We start from the raw sequence: 23,454 nt of genomic DNA on the forward strand, positions 1-23,454 counted from the left end.
GTCACGTCTGCTGAACGTCACAGAAAGGTCAAGAGCCTCACCTGTCACAGGAGTGCCCCTCCACGTTTGCCTTGCAGTAGCAGCTCCCGTCCTGCAGGGAGCAGTCTCCCACGCTCCCCCTGAGGTCACAGTCACACGGCCTACGGACAACAAACGTATGAAACACTTAAAGGGTTAAAGTTTCCACGCATAGCTAACGGCCTCGACGGACGGCTGACGACGTCGCGAGTGTGCCGTTAGTTTTCAACGAGGAGAGGACTCACATTCGTGAGTGCTCTTGTCTGCGAAGCAACCAGTGTAATTAGTTACTTATTACTGATTACTGATTACTCCTTGAAAAAGTCATCAAAATAATTTTACTTACTTTCAGATTCGGATTCGGATTCTGTATGAACATAATCTAACATTATAGGAGGACAAAAAAAACAACACATTGCATTCTGGCAACGACGTAACGCAGTGCATTTACATTTACATTTAGTCATTTAGCTGAACGCTTTTATCCAAAGCGACTTACAAGTTCTGTACGACAGGCCATCAGGAAGGGTACAACTCTATCAGCTGAGTAACAATGTTCATCAAAGTGTTGAGTGTTACAGTGTAGGTTAGTTTATTAGGACAAGTGCATGACAGTAAGGTTAGTTAGGGTTAGATCTTTTTTTTTTTACTAATCCAGTAACACAGAGTTACTTGGATTAGTAAGTGTAACTGTAATATAATTACTATTTTGGAGTAATAAAGTAATACAAATTTAATTACAGTAACACATTACTGCCTAACACTGGAAGCGACAATCAAATCTTGTGCTGGTGCACGTTTACATGCACACGACTCTGCAGAGTATAGAAAATAAAGAATACAAAGTGTTGAGCGAATGTGGCTTTGGAGGCTATGAAGTTGTTGATTGCTTGGAGGGCTTGAGTCGCTCGCAACTCCTTTGTTGTTCGTTGCCTACCATCTGTTGAGCCCCGTGAGTCTGTTATGTGGGAGTTAGAGAGCACCCCAAATTTCATATGTATTCCTCGCACGAATCAGATAAGGAGGACAATAACACTACCTTAGGCATACTGCACCTTATGTGGATACTGTGATACTGTGAATAATGTATATTTCAGTTAGTTAGATAGTCAATTATAACACTACCTTATGCATACTGCACCTTATGTGACACTGTGAATACTGTGAATATATATTCCAGTTAGTTAGATAGTAAATTATATTGACCTATTTGTTTACACTGCTTGTGTTATTTTTACTACCTGTACTACCTGTACTCCCCCCCCCCCCCTTCCCCCATGCTGCTATGATGCCTGAATTTCCCCAAGGGGATCAATAAAGGAATATCTTATCTTATAAGGAAAGGACAAGACATTTTAATTGTATGCCGGCTGTTCCGGAGCACGCCTGCGGTTTCAAATGTAAATACAAAAAGATGTTAAGGTGCCATTCAGAAATGAACATGCATGTAATAACATGGACGGAAACATAGAAGTGGTAGAAGGGATGACTGGTACAGTATGTACACATAGACGTCTGTAGTAGTTCTATATGTTAAGAAACTCATCTAAATCTTTCTTCTCTTGTATTGGACATGTCGCTTTTTGGAGGCGTACCACAAGCAACATTTTAAATTAATACTTTTCTTCCCTTTGGCTCCTCCATACTACACCATACTCAAGAGTAAAACACTGCCTCATACCCAAGAGTCAAACACTACCACATACTACCCCATACCCAAGAGTAAATCCCTACCCCATACTACCCCATACCCAAGAGTAAATCACTACCCCATACCCAAGAGTAAATCACTACGCCATACCCAAGAGGAAAGCTAGCATGATGACAGAGAAACAGCGGACAGAGGAAGGCTAGCATGATGACAGAGAAACAGCAGACAGAGGAAAGCTAGCATGATGACAGAGAAACAGCAGAAAGAGGGAAGCTAGCATGATGACAGAGAAACAGCAGAAAGAGGGAAGCTAGCATGATGACAGAGAAACAGCGGACAGAGGAAAGCTAGCATGATGACAGAGAAACAGCAGACAGAGGAAAGCTAGCATGATGACAGAGAAACAGCAGACAGAGGAAAGCTAGCATGATGACAGAGAAACAGCAGACAGAGGAAAGCTAGCATGATGACAGAGAAACAGCAGACAGAGGAAAGCTAGCATGATGACAGAGAAACAGCAGACAGAGGAAAGCTAGCATGATGACAGAGAAACAGCGGACAGAGGAAAGCTAGCATGATGACAGAGAAACAGCGGACAGAGGAAAGCTAGCATGATGACAGAGAAACAGCAGACAGAGGAAAGCTGGCATGATGACAGAGAAACAGCAGACAGAGGAAAGCTAGCATGATGACAGAGAAACAGCAGACAGAGGAAGGCTAGCATGATGACAGAGAAACAGCAGACAGAGGAAAGCTAGCATGATGACAGAGAAACAGCGGACAGAGGAAAGCTAGCATGATGACAGAGAAACAGCAGACAGAGGAAGGCTAGCATGATGACGGAGAAACAGCGGACAGAGGAAAGCTAGCATGATGACAGAGAAACAGCAGGCAGAGGAAAGCTAGCATGATGACAGAGAAGCAGCAGACAGCTACACAGCAGAGGGAGACTGAAGAACCATTCTTGTCCGTTCACCATCGTTATATTGAATTCACAAAAGGCAGATATTCAAAAGTATGCTCGGTGCGCACATGCTGTTTTCTGCCAACACCTATAAACCTAAAGCTGACAGATTTAGCAAACAAACATGCGCTACACACGCTTAGAGCCAAGGGCTGTCAAAACAAACCTCGACCACAGCGGGTGATTAGCTTGTCCGGGTCAGTGCTCTGTTCATCACAAGGTTGGTTTCTATCAAAAACACGTTTGATCACCTTCATTGATTGATTGTTCTCCTGCAGAACTGTAACACAGAATCCATTTTTTTTAACGAGGCGCCATTAAGGATAATTCAATTACTCCCCCAAGGCAAGCAGCCTTTACTTGGTTCTGCTCCGGTGGGCTGGGTAATTCACACCTCACGAGAGAGAGAGAGAGAGAGAGAGAGAGAGAGAGAGAGAGAGAGAGAGAGAGAGAGAGAGAGAGAGAGAGAGAGAGAGAGAGAGAGAGAGCGAGAGAGTGAGAGAGAGAGAGAGAGAGAGAGAGAGAGGGGGGTAAAGAGGGACAGAGTGATAATTTGATGATTTTTGGCTGCATGCTTGAATAGTGTCCTCTGTCTTTATCTACGGTGTCCAGCGCGAACACGTCAGCTAAACCGGAGGGCTGCTGTGACATGAATATGCAGCGCACCTTTCCTGTGGCTGGGGAGCGATGAGCTTTGATTGGGAAATTGATCTGTGCCAAAGCCTAAGGTTCTCTGAAGATCAGACGGCTTGGGGGTTGGGTGAAGCTTGTTCCTCGGTACAACAGGCTCTTGTTTAATTTACATTTAATTTACTATTTACATTACATGTTATGGATTTAGCGGGGGTTCTTATCCGGAGCGACGTACAATAGCAGAATGAACTCAAATTATTAAAAAAAATATCACCCGCAAGTAGCCAAAATTTACTAGATAGATAGATAAGATACTTTATTGATCCCCTTGGATCAAGTTCATATAGGTCATTGAGGTTCTAATAGGTTGCATGGCAGAATAAATGGAAAGCAAAGTTATATTTGTCAAGATAGATAGATAAGATACTTTATTGATCCCCTTGGGGAAATTCAAATATCCAGTAGCTCTCATCAGTCATCAGACACAATACAAGAGTCAAACAAGTAAAGCAATGAGGTGGACAACCAATAAAATCAGTACTAAAGTTAGAAGTTAAGAATGTAAAAGTTAAAGAGGTAGCAGTAGTAAAATAGATAAATACATTTAGATAAATGAGCACTATTGCACAGTGTTAGTACTGAGGGTAAAGCAACGGCGTCTTTGTAGGTGGTTTCTTGTGTTTTGGATCTTGATCATAAAATAAAATAAATAAACAATAGGTTGACAAATATAACTTTGCTTTCCATTTATTCCACCACACAGAATAAATGGAAATATATCTGTCAATTTTTTTTTTTTTTTTTTGTTGTTATTTATTCTGCCACAGTTATTTATTCTGCCACGGTCTTACATTAAAACATCCTAAATACTATTCTAGGACTAATTATTCCACTAGCATTCGTTTATATGTTGATGAGGTAGCCAGCTAGATGGTTACTGCAACATTTTCTAGGGCTGTCAATATTAACATGTACATTTTTTGTATCCATTTGAAAATCTTAACATGTTAAAAAATATGTATTGCATTTAATTTCATTGCATTAAGATGAGATAAGATATTCCTTTATTGATCCCCTTGGGGAAATGTGGGCACCATAGCAGCATGGGGTAGGTACAGGTACAGGTGATGGGCAGGGTAATAGAAGAAAGACATAAATATAGGCAATAAAATGTCCTCTGAATATATAAATATGAGAAAAATAAACACAAGGTGAAGTGAGGATCTGTACCCTAACTGGCACGATATAGCTACTGTCATAGTCCGTGCAGGTTTTGGTGGTTGAGAGTCAGACACACTTAGTGGTCAGACGTTCCTAATACAGAGTTCTGCAGCCGTTAACCCCGACCGTCTCCCATAGCTTTGAGATCCGGCTGGTTTGTTTACATTCCTGGATCACCCTGACATGCAACCGGGAGAATTATACACGACTAGACGTCCCCTGGATGTCTTATATCATCATAATACAACGTTTCCCAACAGACTTTTCCCAGCAGAGCAACGAGTAATATTACACAGGTCGAGCTACGTTATGCTTGCTAATTATGTTTGGTATAACATTAGCGGTAATCTTAAGAGATGTTCCGAAGGAGCCATTTGCCAACAAAGATCTTGTTACATAAGAGAACACATGTATTCACAGAATGGATCCACCATTAAATTCTATTAAAGACTCCTGTGACTGATAACTAAGTACTTATGATTACTTTCCCGAACCATCTTTTCATGCATTTCTTTATCACCACAACCCGTACAGGCAGATTCTACTACGTATTTACTTTAATGCAAGCAAATCATGCGATAACGTCCCGTTATGAAAGATTAGCTTGTCTCCGTTTCCAGGAATTATTCCGAGACTGCCCATTAATAATCTACGCAACGTAGATCTGGTTCCATTTGGTTTCGTCATCAGTAAGACTGTATTTCACTATGATGATTACATTTAGCAATTGATTCACATGCAACTGTGGGGGGAGCGATCCGGACAGATCAATGTGCTGTTACATCACTTCCCACATGACCAGTTGTGAACTGCGAATCGGCCCCAAGTACCTCATAAGCTCATTAGTTAATGATGATTGATGTACATTATAATTAATATGAAAAGTATTCATCAATTATTTGTTCATTATTTCTATGCTGTATGAGAAACTCCCATGCTTGCAGACTCCCTCTCTTGATAAGATGAAAGAGGAGAAAAAGATCTGAAGGTACATCTCGCAGAAGATGAGTGGTACCGCTATCCTGTCACAAGCGCACACAGGTCATCAATTCGCGGTCGACGTGGCCTCGTTCAATTCAAAATTGTGCATATAGGCTCCATTTGTCTAAATCCCGGCTGTCGAAGATGTTTTCATCAGTGGGTGCCTCGTGTAATAGATGTCGATACTCACCAGCCACAATAGCTCACGCATTTTGGTTCTGTCCCAAGCTCTATGGGTTTCTGGTTTCTCTATGGGTTTACCTTCAATGCTTTTACTGAAATATTTGGAAGAACCTATTGAATCCGACCAATCAATCAATCAATCTGAAAATAACCCTCTGCCAAACAGCCAATCAAGATGCATTGCATACATTACTCTTCTAGAAAGGAGATTCATCCTGTTGAATTGGAAAGAAGCCTCCCCCTCAACATGTAAACACTGGATCAGGGATACTTGGAAGTTCTTGAACTCAGATTAGATGAGATTAAGCTAAAGACAGGTTATTTTACAGAATGAGGGGTTGTCCAAATACTATTTTGAATATGTGCATTGTGCCTTTTCTGTACTTCAGCTGTGACAAGAACGCCCCCTCTTGAAACTATAGCCATTCTGAATTGCAGCCATAATCGCCGTAGTTAGTAAGAGCTTTTATGTGCGTGTATGTGCATGTGAATCTTCTTTTCTACCTAAAGTTGAACCTAAAATATGTTTCTAGTGATATTTTTAATGGTATGTTTGATATGCTATGGATCTTGAGTCATAAAGTTCATCTGCAACGTCTAGTCTGAAAGTTTGATTGGAACTTTGTTCAACAGTACAGGCTTGTGCACCGCTGCTAGAGGGTGCATGAGCAGCTGGCTCGTTACAGGCACAGAAACAGGCTGTTGAGGGCAGGACTGGAACAGAGGGCTATAAAGGTTGCTAGAATGCATAATCTGAGTGGGTTTTTTTCATCAAAAAATTTAAGACAACCTCAAAGATTATAATTAGTTGAAAAGGACTATATCTGTAACGTTCTGGGTTTCTGTCCTACCTTATAGGACTAGGAACCCTATACTGTCTTTCTGGAGTACTACACACTGTTGTTGGGTTTTGCACTAATTGAATGTCACCTCTGGTTTGCTGTCACGCACTGATTGACTGTCACCTCTGGCTGTCACTAATTGATGCCTTTGGTATGTCAGGAATGTGGCCTTATAATGACATCCTGTTCTCTTTCTCCCTGCTGGAGCTTCAGACATCCCTGTGTGCAGACTTCCCCAGAACGAGTGCTGATCCCAATTGTTGCTGTTCTCTGAATTTGTTATGGTTTGAAACCGACCCCAATAGCACAACACAAGACAGGTATGAGAGTTAGCCAAAAACAGGGCATTATTTATTTAATACAAAAAAGCGGCACTCAGCCTTTAAGGGGGTAAAAACATCAAACGTCCATGAACACAACTAAAGGCGGTACTGTGCCTTTAACGGGCGAACAGGCTGGGAAAAAGTAACAGGGATCTTCTTCGTCCCTACAACCGAGTAGGGCTCTGCGGCTCAGCTCTGCCAAGGAATCCTCTTCCTCCAGACCAGACGCTGCCCACGGGCAACGCAGCACACAGGGGGTCCGAGGGGAACGGGATGAGAACACGCCATCCTCCCGTGGAGTAATAGGGAGCGATGGCGAGCCTCACCCCAGGAACCAGGACCACGAAGAGGGAGTTGGGCAGTAGCCGGCTTGACGTCTGTAGTGGGAACACTGGAATCCTCCCGTAGAGTATTAGAGAGCGAAGGCGGTGTCCCACTCCAGGCAAACGGCGACAGGTGGTGACAGGTGGCACGTCGTCTCACGCCGGAGACACGGCAGGTGATGGTAGCAACAAGAACGACCTGACAAGGAGTGGAGGGGAGTCTGCAATACAATTACTCTGCCGAGCTGATCGCAAACTCCCAACAGGTGCGTGAAGGTGAAAAAACGGCACGCCCCCTCGTTAGGCTGCGTGCAGGATTCCTCACAGAATTAGCATTATTCTCAGTTGACACCTTGCGTCCTTATTGTTTATTCTGCTATCCCTGCACTCAGTGTTCTCGCAATAAAGAGGACTTACTGTTTTGAAGAGCAAACCACTTCTCCGTCTCCTTCTTCCTCGACCATTGGAACTCTAAACCTATCTACCCAAAGCTGTAAAGGAATGTGAATCACTAGCCACTTTCAAAACCACTCTCAAAGAGCACCTACGGGAGACTGCAATTCGAAACTGGCCCCTGTAAATGTCCAAACCCAACCCCCTCCAATGTACAGTAAATGTCCTAACCCAATAATACACGAGACCCTCTTCTTGGAACCAAGTAAGGTTTTGTCGATATTCCAATGTACAGTTTTGCTTGTACAGTTGTACAGTTTCCCCCACCCCACCTACCCAACGTCAAATGTATATACTCTCTTTTTTATACTCTTTTTGTATCACAAACAGTACTGTATTTGTAAATCTGGTATGTCATAAATGTATAGATGTCATGTAGCAGTACTGTCTATCTGTATGTCGTGTGTGTCATATGATGAATTGAAAATGGGGGACCCTGATGTAAACAAGACGAAAGTCTTTCTCTGGTCTGCATCCCCTTAACAATTGTGTGTATTGAGCTGTACTGTACTGTACCCATTCTGTAATCTGTTAATAAAGTTTTCAATCAATCAATCAAAGCAATTGAAATAATGTTGTTTTAGTTTTTTAGGTAAGTAACACATTACTTGTTGGTGTAAGTAATCAGTAAAGTAACTGAGTTACTTTTGAAATGAAGTAACTAGTAATGGTAACTAGTTACTATTTTTCAGTAACTAGCACAACACTGCTTGGCCTACTACCATAGTGTCTTTATATCTGTATCACTGTACATATTAATACTACAACTCTGTACATACATCTGATTGGCAGTGATTCTGATTACTCAGTAGTACTCATTTATAAATTACCCAGTTTAATCACCTGTACATTGTATATAACTGTTGCACTTTACTGTTACATTTGCACTCTGGTTGGATGCCAAACTTATTTTTGTCGTACTGTACTTATCCTGTATAATGAAAAATACATTCTAATCTAATCTAATGACATTCCCCTTTTTTTGTACCGATGTATGATTATTTTCCCCCTGACACAAAAGAAAAAGAACGGACGTATTTTGGAAGCAGCGTGAGCTTTTCTTGGCCTTTTCAATGTTTACACAAGGGATTCTGTTTCAAGCCGGGTCACTTCGTTCCGACACACTGTTCTCTGAACCCAGGGAGCTCAGAGTCAAGCAATTTGGTGCAATATTATATTAGTCATCATTCTGTCTACTTTCTGACGTCTTTGCTGGCTCGTTCTTTGATCCCGTTTAGACACAGAGGAAATGGATCCCAAAGCCGTCTACAAGAGGCAAAATAGATGTTATTTGTTGCAACTTTATAGAATAGAATAGAATATAAATACTTTATTCATCCCGAGGGAAATTTGGCTCACAGTAAACAGTAGACATTTGGATAGACACAAACAAAAGTCACAAATAAGAATAAAATAAGCCTAAGAATAAAATACGGTCCGGGATATACATTTCCTATGTCACATTCTAATATAAAATATACAGTAAGTGTACATTTGTAAATGTAAAAGTCCGGACGAAGGTAGTACTCAGTGATGCAGTGAGGCACATTGATGCATTCTAAAGTCCGATGGCTGTCGGAATGAGGGACTTCCTGTGCCGTTCAGTGCAACATCTAGGGGAGTTAAATTAGGGACTGCAAAAAGCTTTGTAAACGACTAGTCAATTATTCATGAATACATTCTCAAAATACGGATAATTTATAACGAGTGATTAACACTCAGGGACCAGAAATAACATATAAACTTAGCCTACATCATGGTGAATAGCCTAGTTTACACTTTAGATTTCGGAGCTGCAAAAAGCTTTTGTAAATGACTAGTAAATTATTCATTAGTACATTTACAGATCACTAGTGTGGTGCCTGTTCAAAAGTGGTCGTTCGGAAGTCGGAACGGACAGATTGCTTGGCCCCCGGAGTCCCCGCTTGCGGCTTTCTCCAGAGCCACTCGTCCAATCAGCATCGCACTCCACACCGCCCGCCCTCTCTCGGGTCCTCGGCAACACCCACCGAGTGCGGAGAGTCGATCGGGTGGAGGGTTCCTCCCTCTTGAAAACCAGCCATTCGGAATTGCGGCCACGTTCGCTGTAGTTAAGTAAGACCTCTTGTGTCTGCGTGTGAAGTGATCTTGATCAAATGCACAAGTGTGTACAAGATGGCGGCTCGCCCGGAAATCCTCTCTTTTCTACCTAAAGTTGAACCGAAAATATGTTTCTGACAACATTTTCAACGGTAGGTTTGATGTGCTATTGCTGGATCCTGAGTCACATTTGATCTGCGACGTATAGTCTGAAAGTTCGATCTGAATTCCGTTCGATCTTACAGGCTCGTGTACCGCTGCTAGACGGTGCGCGAGCACCTCGCTCGTTACAGAAACAGAGGGGTATAAAGGTTACTAGGATGCATAATGGGGACGACAGTGGCTCAGGAGGTAGAGCGGTCGTCTGGTAGTCAGACGGTTCCTGGTTCGATTCCTGCTCCTCGAAGTGCCCTCGAGCAAGACACTTAAGCCTTAATAGCTCCCGATGAACAGGTTGGCACCTTGCATGGTCGCCTCCGCCTTCGTTGTGTGAGTGAATGTGAGGAACAAAATTGTAAAGCGCTATATAAATGCACCATTTTACCATTTAATCGGAGTGGGTTTTTTCAGCAAAAATACCTAAAGTGTGGAATCGATCAGATGAGGGGTTTGGGTACGTGAAAGGCGCTATATAAATTCAAGCCATTAATATTATTATTATTTTAAGGCTTTTTGAGAAAATCGGAAGGGCAGACAGACCGACAGATTTGTTCCATTTTTTGTTAGATTTATAACAGGGCAATAGTATACCGCAAAGCAACATTAATCTCATGTAGGTTGAGGCATAACGGATTCGTTCTCTCGAAGCGGTCACAGCCGGAAGGTCTGCTAATTTGGTAGAGCCAAACGTTACAACACTTTGCTCCACCCTCACTCAATTACGAAGAACTTCAACGGGTGGATAATTGACTGAATGATACCGCGATCATCTCTCTCAATCAGCTTGCGCTCTCTCGTGCCAGGTAACAGAGCAACCAGAAGTAAAATGTTCATGCCTTCCACTCCTTGCGTGCATTCAGTAGGAGTGTGGTGACCTTTGACCGGCCTGATGATATGTATACAATTTAAAAATGATTAGTTCTAAATGTTTTAATATTTACTTACAACATATTAAGATAACGTTATTTATAATATTAATAACAGATTATTTATTAAAGGTGACATATTTTATTCCTTTTAATAACAAGTTAATATAGGTCATTGAAGTCCTAAACATGTCTTTGTAGAAAAAACTCTGGATTCTAGCAGCCTCCGTTTGTCCTCAATGGGCCATTTCTGTGCCTTTTATTGTACAAATACGATAATTATTGTACTACAGTAGCAGTGGTGCACAAGCCTGCATCGTCAAACGAAATATCCAACTCTCAGACTAGACGTTGCAGATCAATATGACTCAAGAGATCCAGCAATAGCATAATTAATCTTGTCATATAACATTTGGTCACAAACATATTTTAGGTTAAACTTCAGGTAGAAAAGAAGATTTATTGCGCGAGCCGCCATCTTGTTCACACCTACGTTAATAACCACAGTGATAGTGTTAGGACAACCCCTCATTCTGTAAAAACAATGCAACACACAGGAAAAAGGCAATTTTCACAATAATGTATCATTAATTGATGCTTATAAATTACCAGTAGCCTAATTATAGCTGATTGCAAACTGGACCCGACGTGTGTCAGAGTGCATAGTTGCGGAGCCAGGAGAATTCTCCCCTACTCACATTCGTTTCACCAAGGCAAATATGAACATGCACTTCCCCTAGTCTAGCCAACACAATCTTTCTGTATTCTCTTTTACAGACTTTGTTGACATAAATCACTCCACTCACTGAGAACATTGGATACAAGCAGTGCCACTAGAGGAAAGGAAAGTCTAGACTAGAGTGTTGCTCAAAATGCAGTAAATAAAGATTTAAGGGATTTGGCCAGAGTAATTTCATATTTTTAAAGTCATAGAAGTCCATTGTTCAAAAAACAAACAAAGAAACAAATCAAAGACAGCGGTTGCATCGAGTCTGGTCCAAACTAAGTTCAACTGTTCAGAAATGACATATGGATATTGGAGTTTGTGAACAACATAGGAGTCTACTTGAATAACCAGTAAAAGCGATCAAGTCCCATATAAACAAGCATACAGTAACAATGTACTCCAAGAACAATGATGTTCTATCCACAACTTCTTGGAACACATCTTTTAGATGCCTGGAAAATATTGTTTGTTGAGAAATCATCAGAACACATCCCCATCTTTGCTGCAACTCGGATATTCCTGCTTTAGCAGAAGCTGGTACTTCAAAGGTGCATATATTCATATTCTAATTCTCCATTTCCAATATTTATTGTAACATATCATATAACTGATAGGGCATACAGACCCTCACCTGCACCTGTGATTACACCGTTTACTTTCTCACATTCGTATATTCAGTTAATTATATTGTTTACACTGTTTATTATATTTTGTTTTCTCATATTTTTTATATTCAGATACAATTGTATTGCCTATATTTATGTATTTCTACTATTACCCTGCCCATACCTGTACCTGCTATGATGCCCGAATTTCCCCAAGGGGATCAATAAAGGAATATCTTATCTTACATTATCTTATCCATAGAGGGCAATTATAAAGATAGCCCCTTTAGTAGAGGTCAGAGAACCCAGGTTGTTAACGGACGTTCACTTACAATGTAGTCTTCTAGCCCACCTCTGCTCATCAAATGGTAAATGGCTGCATTTATATAGCGCTTTTATCCAAAGCGCTTTATAATTTTGTTTCTCACATTTTACACACTCACTCACACATTCACACACCGACGGCGGAGCCATGCAAGGTGCCGACCTGCTCATCAGCAAGCAAATGTTTGTTCCGTGGATCGGGTCGCTCTTGTAAATGAGACTGATGCCTCAATGAGATTTGTATCTGTATGAATAAAGGTTTGAAATTAAATGAAATTAATTAGGGGTTAAGTGTCTCGCTCTATAGGACACTTCGACACGCTGCCCGGGAGGAGCGGGAATAGAACCGGGAACAACCCGATTACCAGACTTCCTGCTCTACCTCCCGAGCAAGTCCCCATCGAGTCGTTTAACAAACACAAAATGGGAAATACTAAGTAAAAATGTATCCAGGAACTAAACTTGCTTCACGCTTTACTAAGAAACATGAGTAGATTTTCACTGACGCACACAGACAACAAAGGAAAAGTTGACAAGGGTTAATTGTCTGCGCCGAGCTGAAGTGAAGCCGCCTCTGGCGACGCACAGATCCCTGAACATCCCCACGTGCTTTTTGGCAACTGGGCACAGCTTTTGTGTTGTTAATATTTTGCATTTGAAAGCGGGATATAAGGCCATTTGAGGATGATTTGGGAGATGCAGAGAAAGGCGTATAGCTTAGTCTGAAAATTGAAAATGGAAAATTTTAAATGGGGCACCCTGATGTAAACAAGATGAAAGTCTTTCTCTGGTCTGCATCCCCTTAACAATTGTGTGTATTGAGACGTACTGTATTGTACCCATTCTGCAATCTGTTAATAAAGTTTTCAATCAATCAATCAATCAATCAATCAAAGTCCGGCAAAAACCGAACCTCTCTCCACTCTAGTTAGCGCTGTGCCAGTGTAGGAGCAAGTCGATAGAAGCGTGTACATGATCTGTGCTGCATGGGTTTTACTGAATGTGAGTGAGTGACCGGTACAGTAGCAGTCCTGTGTCAGGGGGGAAACAGACCACAATCACATTACACACGCTTTTGCGAAAATAGGTGATTAATTGCTCGATTACTCAGAGACATTTTTGATGGGGAAAAAAGAGATTCTTAAGCAGAGTGTTGCGACACTAGACATTCAATATCTTTGGAACCATTTATGATAAAGACTCGCTTTAAATTGTATCTGAATTGGGAGATTCTCTTCTTGAAATTGAAAGTGTAGACTCCATTGCCACACAGGCTGACTGGCAGTGCGTGGAACGGAATTTTGAAATATCTAGATCGGTCCATTTATCTTGTCCGAATGCAAGCGAGCTTTTTTAGGCCTATAGCCAATGGAAATGCTAGAAATGGTCACATGGGCTTGGAGGACCAATGGAAAAGTCCTATTGTTTCTCTATACTCCAGAGCACTCTTGCAGATCGGGCTGTCAGACAGACACACGCTGCTAACGGAGGATAGAGAGATGAGCTTTTATAATAAAATAAAATGACAAAAAGACATGAAAGGAGGTATAATGCTCAACAAGCATTGGAACGTGTTGTGAATGTTGAGGACGATTGATCCAGATAATATAAATGAAAAGGACTCTGAGCCAGAATTCTGGGAGAGTGATGATGACAATCATAGTGAAGGATTTGATGCGTTTGAAGCTATACGGTTTGAAGTAGCCTCCTCTTGTATCAATTGATCTGACAACTATACTGTATGTCATTTATTGTGTGCGGCTTGAATGAAAATCCCCCTTTGATGATTCATGTGTGTAACTATGCTATTTGGATAAAAATGCAGAGAGGGACATTAATAAGATAGGAGCCCACAGCAGAAAAGCGGGGTAGCTATGATGGAGGGTCCTTTTGTGTGTAAATTGCAGGGGGAGATATTGGTCCAAATATGAAGGCGCCAACATTTATATATTTTCATATTGTCTGCAATGTTGCAAAATGTTATAATTGTGTGGTGTAATGAGCGTTATTGGACATTAACAGCTTCTGGTTGGACCGTCAGAGCATCTGTTTGGAACACTTCCGGTTTTAACATTTTCTCATATGGATTTTACCATTGCAAATCTGCAGTGGTTTATAGTTGTTTTATAAGTGTTGCAAATGTTATAATTGTGTGGTTTATTGCTTCTATGTTATGTTTAGACCCAGTTGCAGTTATTTTTGCGTTTTTTAACCTAGAGTGTGAGTGTTATTTGACATAATCACATCAGCCATGGTTTTCAACTCAACGAGATTTACTGACGTCTGGTTGGTTTTCTCAGCAACTGAGCAGTGAAGCAGATTTCACCGTGTTCACCTCGTGGTCCTCCTGGCCAAGAACACAGCGTACGACATTTGTTCACATAATGGAACAACATTAAAACAAACACAAATAAAAACAAGATAGTGTGATTTTCTTTTGGAAAATGTTTTCATATTTCTATGTTAAAAGCATAATCACTCCATGGCGTGTGTATGTGGTTACGCGTGTGTGTGTGTGTGTGTGTGTGTGTGTGTGTGTGTGTGTGTGTGTGTGTGTGTATGTGGTTACGCGTGTGTGTGTGTGTGTGTGTGTGTGTGTGTGTGTGTGTGTGTGTGTGTGTGTGTGTGTGTGTGTGTGTGTGTGTGTGCGTGTGCGTGTGTGTGTGTCTGTCTGTGTCTGTGTGTGTGTGCGTGTGTGTGTGTGTGTGTGTGTTAGGTAGGGGTGGGGAGGGGGGAGCTTGGGTTGGGAGAGGGTTGGAAGGAGTGTGGGTATATTGTATAATATTACCTCTTCATGCTGTTGTGCAAGAGGGGTATAAGACCCTGGAGGGCTTCTCTGGACTCAGTTGCTGCATATATACATAATATATTAGTGTATGTGATGTGTAGATTCTCTGGTTTGTATACAGTATAATATACGTGTGCAAAAAAACAAAACAATGAATTAAGTAAAAAAAAAGAATAAAAAATGTAGTGCAATACAATGTGTTGTAACATTCTTTTGGGCCCCGTCCCAAATGGTATTTTAGGGCCCTACCTACCGTTCAGGAGTTATTGGCCCAAACACAACGGGTCTCATTCTCCAACAAACTTACGACAAAAAGGGCTTTCTCTTAGGGCCATTTGAGACCTTTTCGGGGAAGACATGAATATAGAGACAATATATTATAAATATTAATTATATATGTTTTATTGGAACTGCTGGTGAATCCCAAAATCGTGTGTGTGTGTGTGTGTGTGTGTGTGTGTGTGTGTGTGTGTGTGTGCGCGCGTGTGTGTGCGTGTGCGTGTGTGTGTGTGTGCGTGTGCGTGCGTGCGTGTGTGTGTGTGTGTGTGTGTGTGCGTGCGTGCGTGCGTGCGTGCGTGCGTGCGTGCGTGCGTGCGTGCGTGCGTGCGTGTGTGTGTGTGTGTGTGTGCGTGCGTGCGTGCGTGCGTGCGTGTGTGTGTGTGTGTGTGTGTGTGTGTGTGTGTGTGTGTGTGTGTGTGTGTGCACGTGCTCCATGTGTGTGTCTGTGTGTTGTTGTTTACCTGCAGCCACTGGGACCCAGGGAGTGGAAGCCAGGCAGACATGTCTCACATTTCTCCCCCGTCACACTCGCTCGACACGGACACCTCCCCTCCCCGTCGCACTGCAGACTCACAGAGCCTGAGAGGGACGATAAGCACACCCACAGCACGGGGTGGGGAGGGAGAGGAGAGAGGAGAGAGAGAGGGCAGAGAGAGGAGGAGAGGAGGGGAGAGAGAGGAGAGAGGAGAGAGAGAGGAGGAGGGGGTGGGGAGAGAGAGGAGGAGAGGGGAGGAGGGGGAGAGGAGGAGGAGGGGGGTGGGGAGAGAGAGGAGAGAGGAGGAAGGGAGAGAGAGATGAAAGAGAGGAGTGAGGAGAGAGGGGAGAGAGAGGAGAGAGAGAGGGGAGAGAGAGAGAGAGAGAGAGAGAGAGAGGAGGAGGAGCGGGGTGGGGAGAGAGAGGAGGAGAGAGGAGAGAGAGAGGGGAGAGAGAGGAGGAGAGAGAGGGGAGAGAGAAGAGAGAGAGAGGAGAGAGAGAGGAGGAGAGAGAGAGGAGGAGGAGGGGGAGAGGGGAGAGAGAGGAGAGAGGATGAGGAGGGAGGGGAGAGAGAGGAGAGAGGATGAGGAGGGAGGGGGGAGAGAGAGGAGGAGGGAGGGGAGAGAGAGGGGATAGAGAGAGAGGGGAGAGTGGAGAGAGAGAGAGAGAGAGAGAGAGAGAGAGGAGAGATAGAGGGGAGAGAGGAGGAGGAGGGAGGGGAGGAAGGGGAGATAGAGAGAGGAGGAGGGGAGAGAGAGGAGAGAGATGGGAGAGAGGGATGAGAGAGGGGAGGAGGGAGGGGAGGAGGGAGGGGAGAGAGGGGGAGGGAGAGGGGGGAGGAGAGGTGAGTATAATGTTTCATTTTTCAAATCTTAATTTCAACTCAGTCATAAGACACTGAGGTTACCCTCATTCACAGTGACAATGGGCTCACAAAACAAGACACAGTTTATCAGCAATTTCATACATAGGTACAATAAATAAGAATAACCTAAATAAATCGAACTGCAAAGACTTAAGTCGACTCGCAGTGGTAAATGGTAAATGGACTGCATTTATATAGCGCTTTTATCAAAATCGCTTTACAACTTATGCCTCACATTCACCGATTCACACACACATGCACACACCGACGGTGGAGGCAACCTGCTCAAGGTGCCAACCTGCTCATCAGGAGCAGTTAGGGGTTAAGCGTCTTGCTCAAGGACACTTCGTCACACGCTGCCTGGGAGGAGCCGGAATCTAACCGGGAACCTTCTGATTACCAGACTACCTCCTGAGCCACTGTCGCCCCTGTGGTCGGAGAGCATACTTTTAAATGCAGGAAAAGAAGGAAGAACCTTCAGCTTCAGAGTCAGTTGATATAATATACTGTATATATCAGTTGATATCACTGATATGGAGTGTCTGGTCAGTAACAGGGGTCTCCCAGTCCCTCCGCTCTGCAGTAAACACAATATACACTTTCTGGTATCCCTTCCCACTTTATCCAATCAGGAGAGAGAATCCAAATTCTGCTTACTGCACTCATTATTTTACTTCTTTCAAGGACACATTGTCTTAAAACTATTCTTTATTTCTAGTCTATTTTTGCAGTGTGGACTTCTCTCTCTGCATCAGTGATGGCTGTCGGAGTGTAGAGCTTTCGTTTAACTTAAAGCACCTTTATGTACCAGCAGGAACCGGTACATATTAAACATGAACGGATTCACATCCAAGGAAGTTACACAGCAAGTTCCGGTTAATTGTACAACGCCGGCTGTATAATATAAAGTGTTACCCCGAAAGAAAAAGGCCAATGTGATTCACCTGAGGGCTGCCGAGCACGTCGAGCACATCAATGTAAGATTAATACTGTCTGTGACGTGACCGCGGAGGGGATATATCAGAATATCTGAACACTCATTAGCCAGAAATCCTGTTGAATAACGCCAGAGATGAGCTCGGAGGACACGGAAAGGCTTTGACAGCCCACCGTAGCTCACATCAGCCATAGTTAACGCGGAGAGGTAGAAAACAACAAGAGCAGTTCTGGGACCGTCGGAGAAGGAGACAGAGATCCCGTCCTTTGATCAGTCTGATAGACTTCAACAGCTCCGCGCAATTATCTGCCTTCTCCACAGGAAGGGTCGAGGGGGAAAGTGTGCTTTGTGAAAGAGAGAGAGAGAGATGTGAAGGTCATAATAGTATTATCAAATGAATCCAAATAGCTATGCCAATGCAGACGACGATGTCTTAACCGCTTTACGGTTAGACAGAATTAGAGTTTACTATACTTCACTATGTACAATAGTCGTTATTTGCATCACAATCAATCAGTCGATCGATCGGTTAATCACATTGCTGAGCGAACTGACCAATGTTGCCGACAGGTTCCATGAGATGTGCGAGATGATCGTTTTAACCCTTTCACTACCACATTACAGAAGGTTAACCTTTCACTACCATACTACAGACAGTTAACCTTTCGAGCACGGGTAGAACATGCAAACTCCACACAGAAAGGCCTGGGAGATACCCCAACTTGGTACCTGGCATCATGGAAACCTGGTCCCCGAGCGGGAATCGAACCCTGGCCCTTCTAGCTGTGAGGCGACAGTGTTAACCACTACACCACCGTGCCGCCTGTAGTGTGGTAGTGAAAGAGAGAGAGAGATGTGAAGGTCATAATAGTATTATAATGAATCCAAATAGCTATGCCAATGCAGACGAGTAGAGTGAATAATGTATATTTCAGTGGATACTGTGATACTGTGAATAATGTATATTTCAGTGGATACTGTGATACTGTGAATAATGTATATTTCAGTAGATAGTAAATTATAACACTACCTTATGCATACTGCACCTTATATGACACTGTGAATACTGTGAATATATTTTTCAGTTAGTTAGATAGTAAATTATATTGACCTATTTGTTTACACTGCTTGTGTTGTTTTTACTACCTGTACCCCCCCCCCCCCCCCATGCTGCTATGATGCCTGAATTTCCCCAAGGGGATCAATAAAGGAATATCTTATCTTATCTTATCTTATAAAGGGTTAACCTTCTGTAGTGTGGTTGTGAAAGGGTTAACCCTTTGTCGTGTGACAGTGAAAGGGTTGACCTCCTGTATCGTCACAGTGAAAGGGTTAACCATTTGTCGTGTGGCAGTGAAAGTGTTAACCTCCTGTATTGTCGCAGTGAAAGGGGTTAACCCTTTGGTAGTGTGGTAGTGAAAGGGTTAAAGGCTTGTTCCAATTTCTAAGGGTCCAAGGGTGCAGTAGAGGAACCCACCTTTTCTTCTCCTGCCTCAACACTATCTGGAGTTGGGATTGTAAGCCTCCCAGCGAGCACTTGAAATGGTAAATGGCTGCATTTATATATGTATAGCTTTTATCCAAACCGCTTTACAATTTGTTCTTCACATTTTCCCCATTCACTCACACATTCACACACCGACGGCGGAGGCGACCGTGCAAGGTGCCGACCTGCTCATCGAGAGCAATTAGGGGGTTAAGTGTCTTGCTCAAGTACACTTCAACACGCTGCCCGGGGAGGAGCAGGGAATCGAACCCCCTGTCGCCCCCCCTAACTTTGTTAGATATATATACCTCCCTACTCACAATCAAAAAAAGAAAGAAAAGAAAATACACCCATACCATTAGGGGGCTATAACAAACAACAAGGACCTACGACAAAAAGGGCTTTCTCTTAGGGCCATTTGAGACCTTTTTCGGACGATTTTGGGGTTCACCAGCAGTCCCAATAAAACATATATAAATAATATTGTCTTTTTGTCGTAAGTCCGTTGGAGAATGAGACCCGTTGTGTTTGGGCCAATAACTCCTGAACGGTAGGTAGGGCCCTAAAATACCATTTGGGACGGGGCCCAAAAGAATGTTACAACACATTGTATTGCACTACATTTTCTTTTCTTTTTTTTTTACTTAATTCATTGTTTTGTTTTTTGCACACGTATATACTGTATACAAACCAGAGAATCTACACATCACATACACTAATATATTATGTATATATGCAGCAGCTGAGTCCAGAGAAGCCCTCCAGGGTCTTATACCCCTCTTGCACAACAGCATGAAGAGGTAATATTATACAATATATACCCACACTCCTTCCAACCCTCTCCCAACCCAAGCTCCCCCCTCCCCACCCCTACCTAACACACACACACACACACACACACACACACACACACACACACACACACACACACACACACACACACACACACACACACACACACACACACACACACACACACACACACACACACACACACACGCACGCACGCACGCACACACACACACACTTGATTGACTGCACCTGTGGAATATTAACAATTCAGTAATAATGACATAATATAAACCTCTGAACTGGAGAGGATAAATTGGATCCTTTTTTTCCCCTTCTTTTTTTTCTTCAAAAACTGACTGCTCCATTTGTCACAGAGCAATTCAATCTTCCGATCTCAACACGTGTACATCAGAATATATGGAAAAAGGCACATTATTATGTATTTCCATGACATCAAGGTGGTGATAGAAATGATTTATATAATAATTACAGACCAATCTCTTGCCAGGCTAAAACCCTGGAATCTGTGGTAAACAATCACCTCACGGTATATCTCTGTTTAAGCCTGCATCAGTACGGTTTCAGAGCCAATTACAGCACAAGTTCACCCATAACACAACATTACAAATAATAATATAGTATCTGCTTTGAACCGCAAGAAATGTTGCGCTGCTCTTTTTGTAGATCTGTCCAAATAATTTGATACGGTTGATCGCCTTTTACTCTCACAAAGGTTATGCAATATTATTAGTTTAGATAGGAAAGGCTGTGATTGGTTTCAGAACTATTTATTTGAGAGACTTCAGTGGTGTCCGGAAGTGTCCGGTCAGAATTATTGTCGGTAACAAAGGGTGTTCCGCAGGAATCCATTTTAGGTCCAGTCGTTTTCACAATTCATATTGATGATATTGTCTCTTCACTGAGTGGTTGCCAAGTTCATCTTTATGCTGACGACACTACTGTGTATTGCTGATTTTGTACATCTAGCCGTTCAGATCCTGCAGTTCTCATTTTATGCTCTACATGATGTGCTTATTAATCTTAAACTGGTGATTATTAATGCAGATAAAACAAAGTTCATCTTGTTTACTATGGCCATAAATATTGATTATGATAGTATGCATTTAACCACTAGAAATGTATCTAACATTGAGAGAGTGCGAGTACCTTGGCATCTGGCTTGATGAGATGTTTGTGTTTACTGTAAATACCATATATAGATGATCTTGTCAGCAAACAAAAAAATTGCTCATTCTATTGAAACAGAGCCAGCTTCCCTATGTTTAGTAGACAAATTATTGTTGATGCACTTTTCCTATCAGTGTTGGATTACGGGGATGTAAGTTATAGAAAAATGCCCCTCCTTCCACTAGACCCCTCCCTCAGATTTATTACTGGTGATACAGTAGCTATGACACTCAACACCGTGTCCTCTATGACAAGGTGAGTTGGTCTTGTTTATCTATGAGGCCATTATCGGAAAGCTACAGTACCACCTTATGTTGCAATGATGCTAGATTGGAATTCTGGACCCTGTCTAACCCGCTCAAATGACTTAGGGCTTATTACCTTCGCGTATGTCCGGGAGTGCTTGCATTCTTTCATTTATTTGCATTTATTTTAAATTTGTTGGACCTTATGGTGTTCTTGTTCTGTTCTTGACTTATTGTTATGTTTTCTTCTTGACATGTACAGCCCATGGGGACATTAACGTGTGTTGTCGGGCCTTATAAATAAATTTGATTTGATTTGATTTGATTTATGCTTAATGTGAGGCTAGATCCCACAAATGGCTGTTTGTGGCTCTATTTTCTCTAACTTTAGCCGCTAGTTATTATAGCCCAAATGAAATCAGATATTGTCATTGCAGTCTTTCAGATACTGCATCAGGCTCAGTCTTTAAAGATAGAAAATGTAGCGGTATCGTATGAAATTTGAATCTATACTAGATACCAGCCATGTCATTGTACAGTAGCTCACTTGGACGGGGGGGGGGGGGGTAGGAGCAGCCATTTTCAAAGCGGCCCCTTGACCTCTCACCTCTCATGGAAGCGGATGTTGACAAGGTTAGCCTAGCTAAAAACTCTGGGAGAGGTGTTTTTGGCCAACAACTAGGCTAGCTGGTCCGAATCCGTTACCATACATCTTTGCTAAGCTAGGTTAGCTTGCAGCCGGATAGCTTTCTACTCAATGCACAGAGAGGAAATTGGTACAGTATCTATCTCTTATCTGACTCTGGAGAAGACGGTAAGCACATGATGTTGGCTTGTTCCTTTAAGTTGCATTTTTCAAATGAATCCTCAGGGTCCCAGCCTTTTATCTACTGTTGACCTACTGTAACATAGGCCCTAAGGGGTTAACTATTGCTAGCTACACTTTGCAGATGTTCATATGACAACAAACAAACATAAAATCTGACTAAAATTGTCCTTATTAAATTGTCATTAGGGGTAATGATTATTGTATATTGGAGCTTGTCTTGTGTGTGTGTGTGTGTACTAGTCCAAGTCTCTAGTCCTTTGTCATGTTTACTTGTAATTTTATATGTTATGATGTAGGGATTATGTGTGTGTGTGTGTGTGTGTGCACGTGCGTGTGTGTGTGTACTAGTCCTTGTCCTGTTTACTTGTAATGTCATGTTATGCTGTAAGTATTATGTCTAGTCCTTTTTTGTGGACCCAAGGAAGAATAGTTACTGCAATGGTGTAGCTAATTGGGCATCCCAATAAACTAAACTAAACTAAATGTTGACATGATAATGACGAGGACAACAAGGACAAAGACAGCGTCCCACTGTGATAGAAGGCGACGGCGTGATTTAGGTCCATTTCCTTCAACAACACTTGTGTGCGTTACCGTTGTTGTCGCAGCGGCAGGGCTGGCAGACCTCCTGCGGTGAGCTCCTGTAGTGGTTCTCTCTGCAGCGCCCGCAGTGGGGCCCGTCCGTATTGTCCCTGCAGTTCACACAGCGCCCCCCACTGCCAGTGCCGCGGTACTGCTCCGCGTCGAACACGCACTCCTCCGATCTCCCGTTGCAGTTGCACTCTGTGTGTGAGAGAGAGGTGAAAAATAAAGAGAGAGAGAGAGCGAGAGAGAGAGAGAGAGAGAGAGAGAGAGAGAGAGAGAGAGAGAGAGAGAGAGAGAGAGAGAGAGAGAGAGAGAGAGGCATAGACGGAGAGAGGAATTAAATATAATGAAGAAAGATAAAACAAAGAGAGAGGAGTGTTTACTCCCGTGGAGAGTAAACGGTAAGAAAGAGAAATAGGGAGACAGAAAAAAAGAGACAGAAATAAGAGAGAGAGAGAGAGAGAGAGAGAGAGAGAGCGAGAGAGAGAGAGAGAGAGAGAGAGAGAGAGAGAGAGAGAGAGAGAGAGGGTATGAAGTATATGAAGAGATTATATGTTCTGGGATTAGATCATAATTTAGAGACTCGTCGCTAATCTTATTTCACGCGGGCCTAATGAGGAGCCAATCGGCTGTC

The 23,454-nt window shown here is 42.6% G+C and overlaps 1 protein-coding gene across 1 annotated transcript in view; it reads right to left on the reverse strand.

Moving 5' to 3' along the window:
* lamc3 (laminin, gamma 3) overlaps positions 1-23,454 on the reverse strand; it is a 183,066-nt gene that overhangs the window by 126,296 nt on the left and 33,316 nt on the right. Inside the window, 3 exon segments of the mRNA XM_084324803.1 lie at positions 42-140; positions 15,881-15,998; positions 22,830-23,018. Of these exon segments, the coding sequence (XP_084180929.1) occupies positions 42-140; positions 15,881-15,998; positions 22,830-23,018 (406 nt within the window).

This window comes from Notolepis coatsorum (assembly GCF_963971535.1).
Source record: "Notolepis coatsorum genome assembly, chromosome: 11".
Taxonomy (NCBI): domain Eukaryota; kingdom Metazoa; phylum Chordata; class Actinopteri; order Aulopiformes; family Paralepididae; genus Notolepis; species Notolepis coatsorum.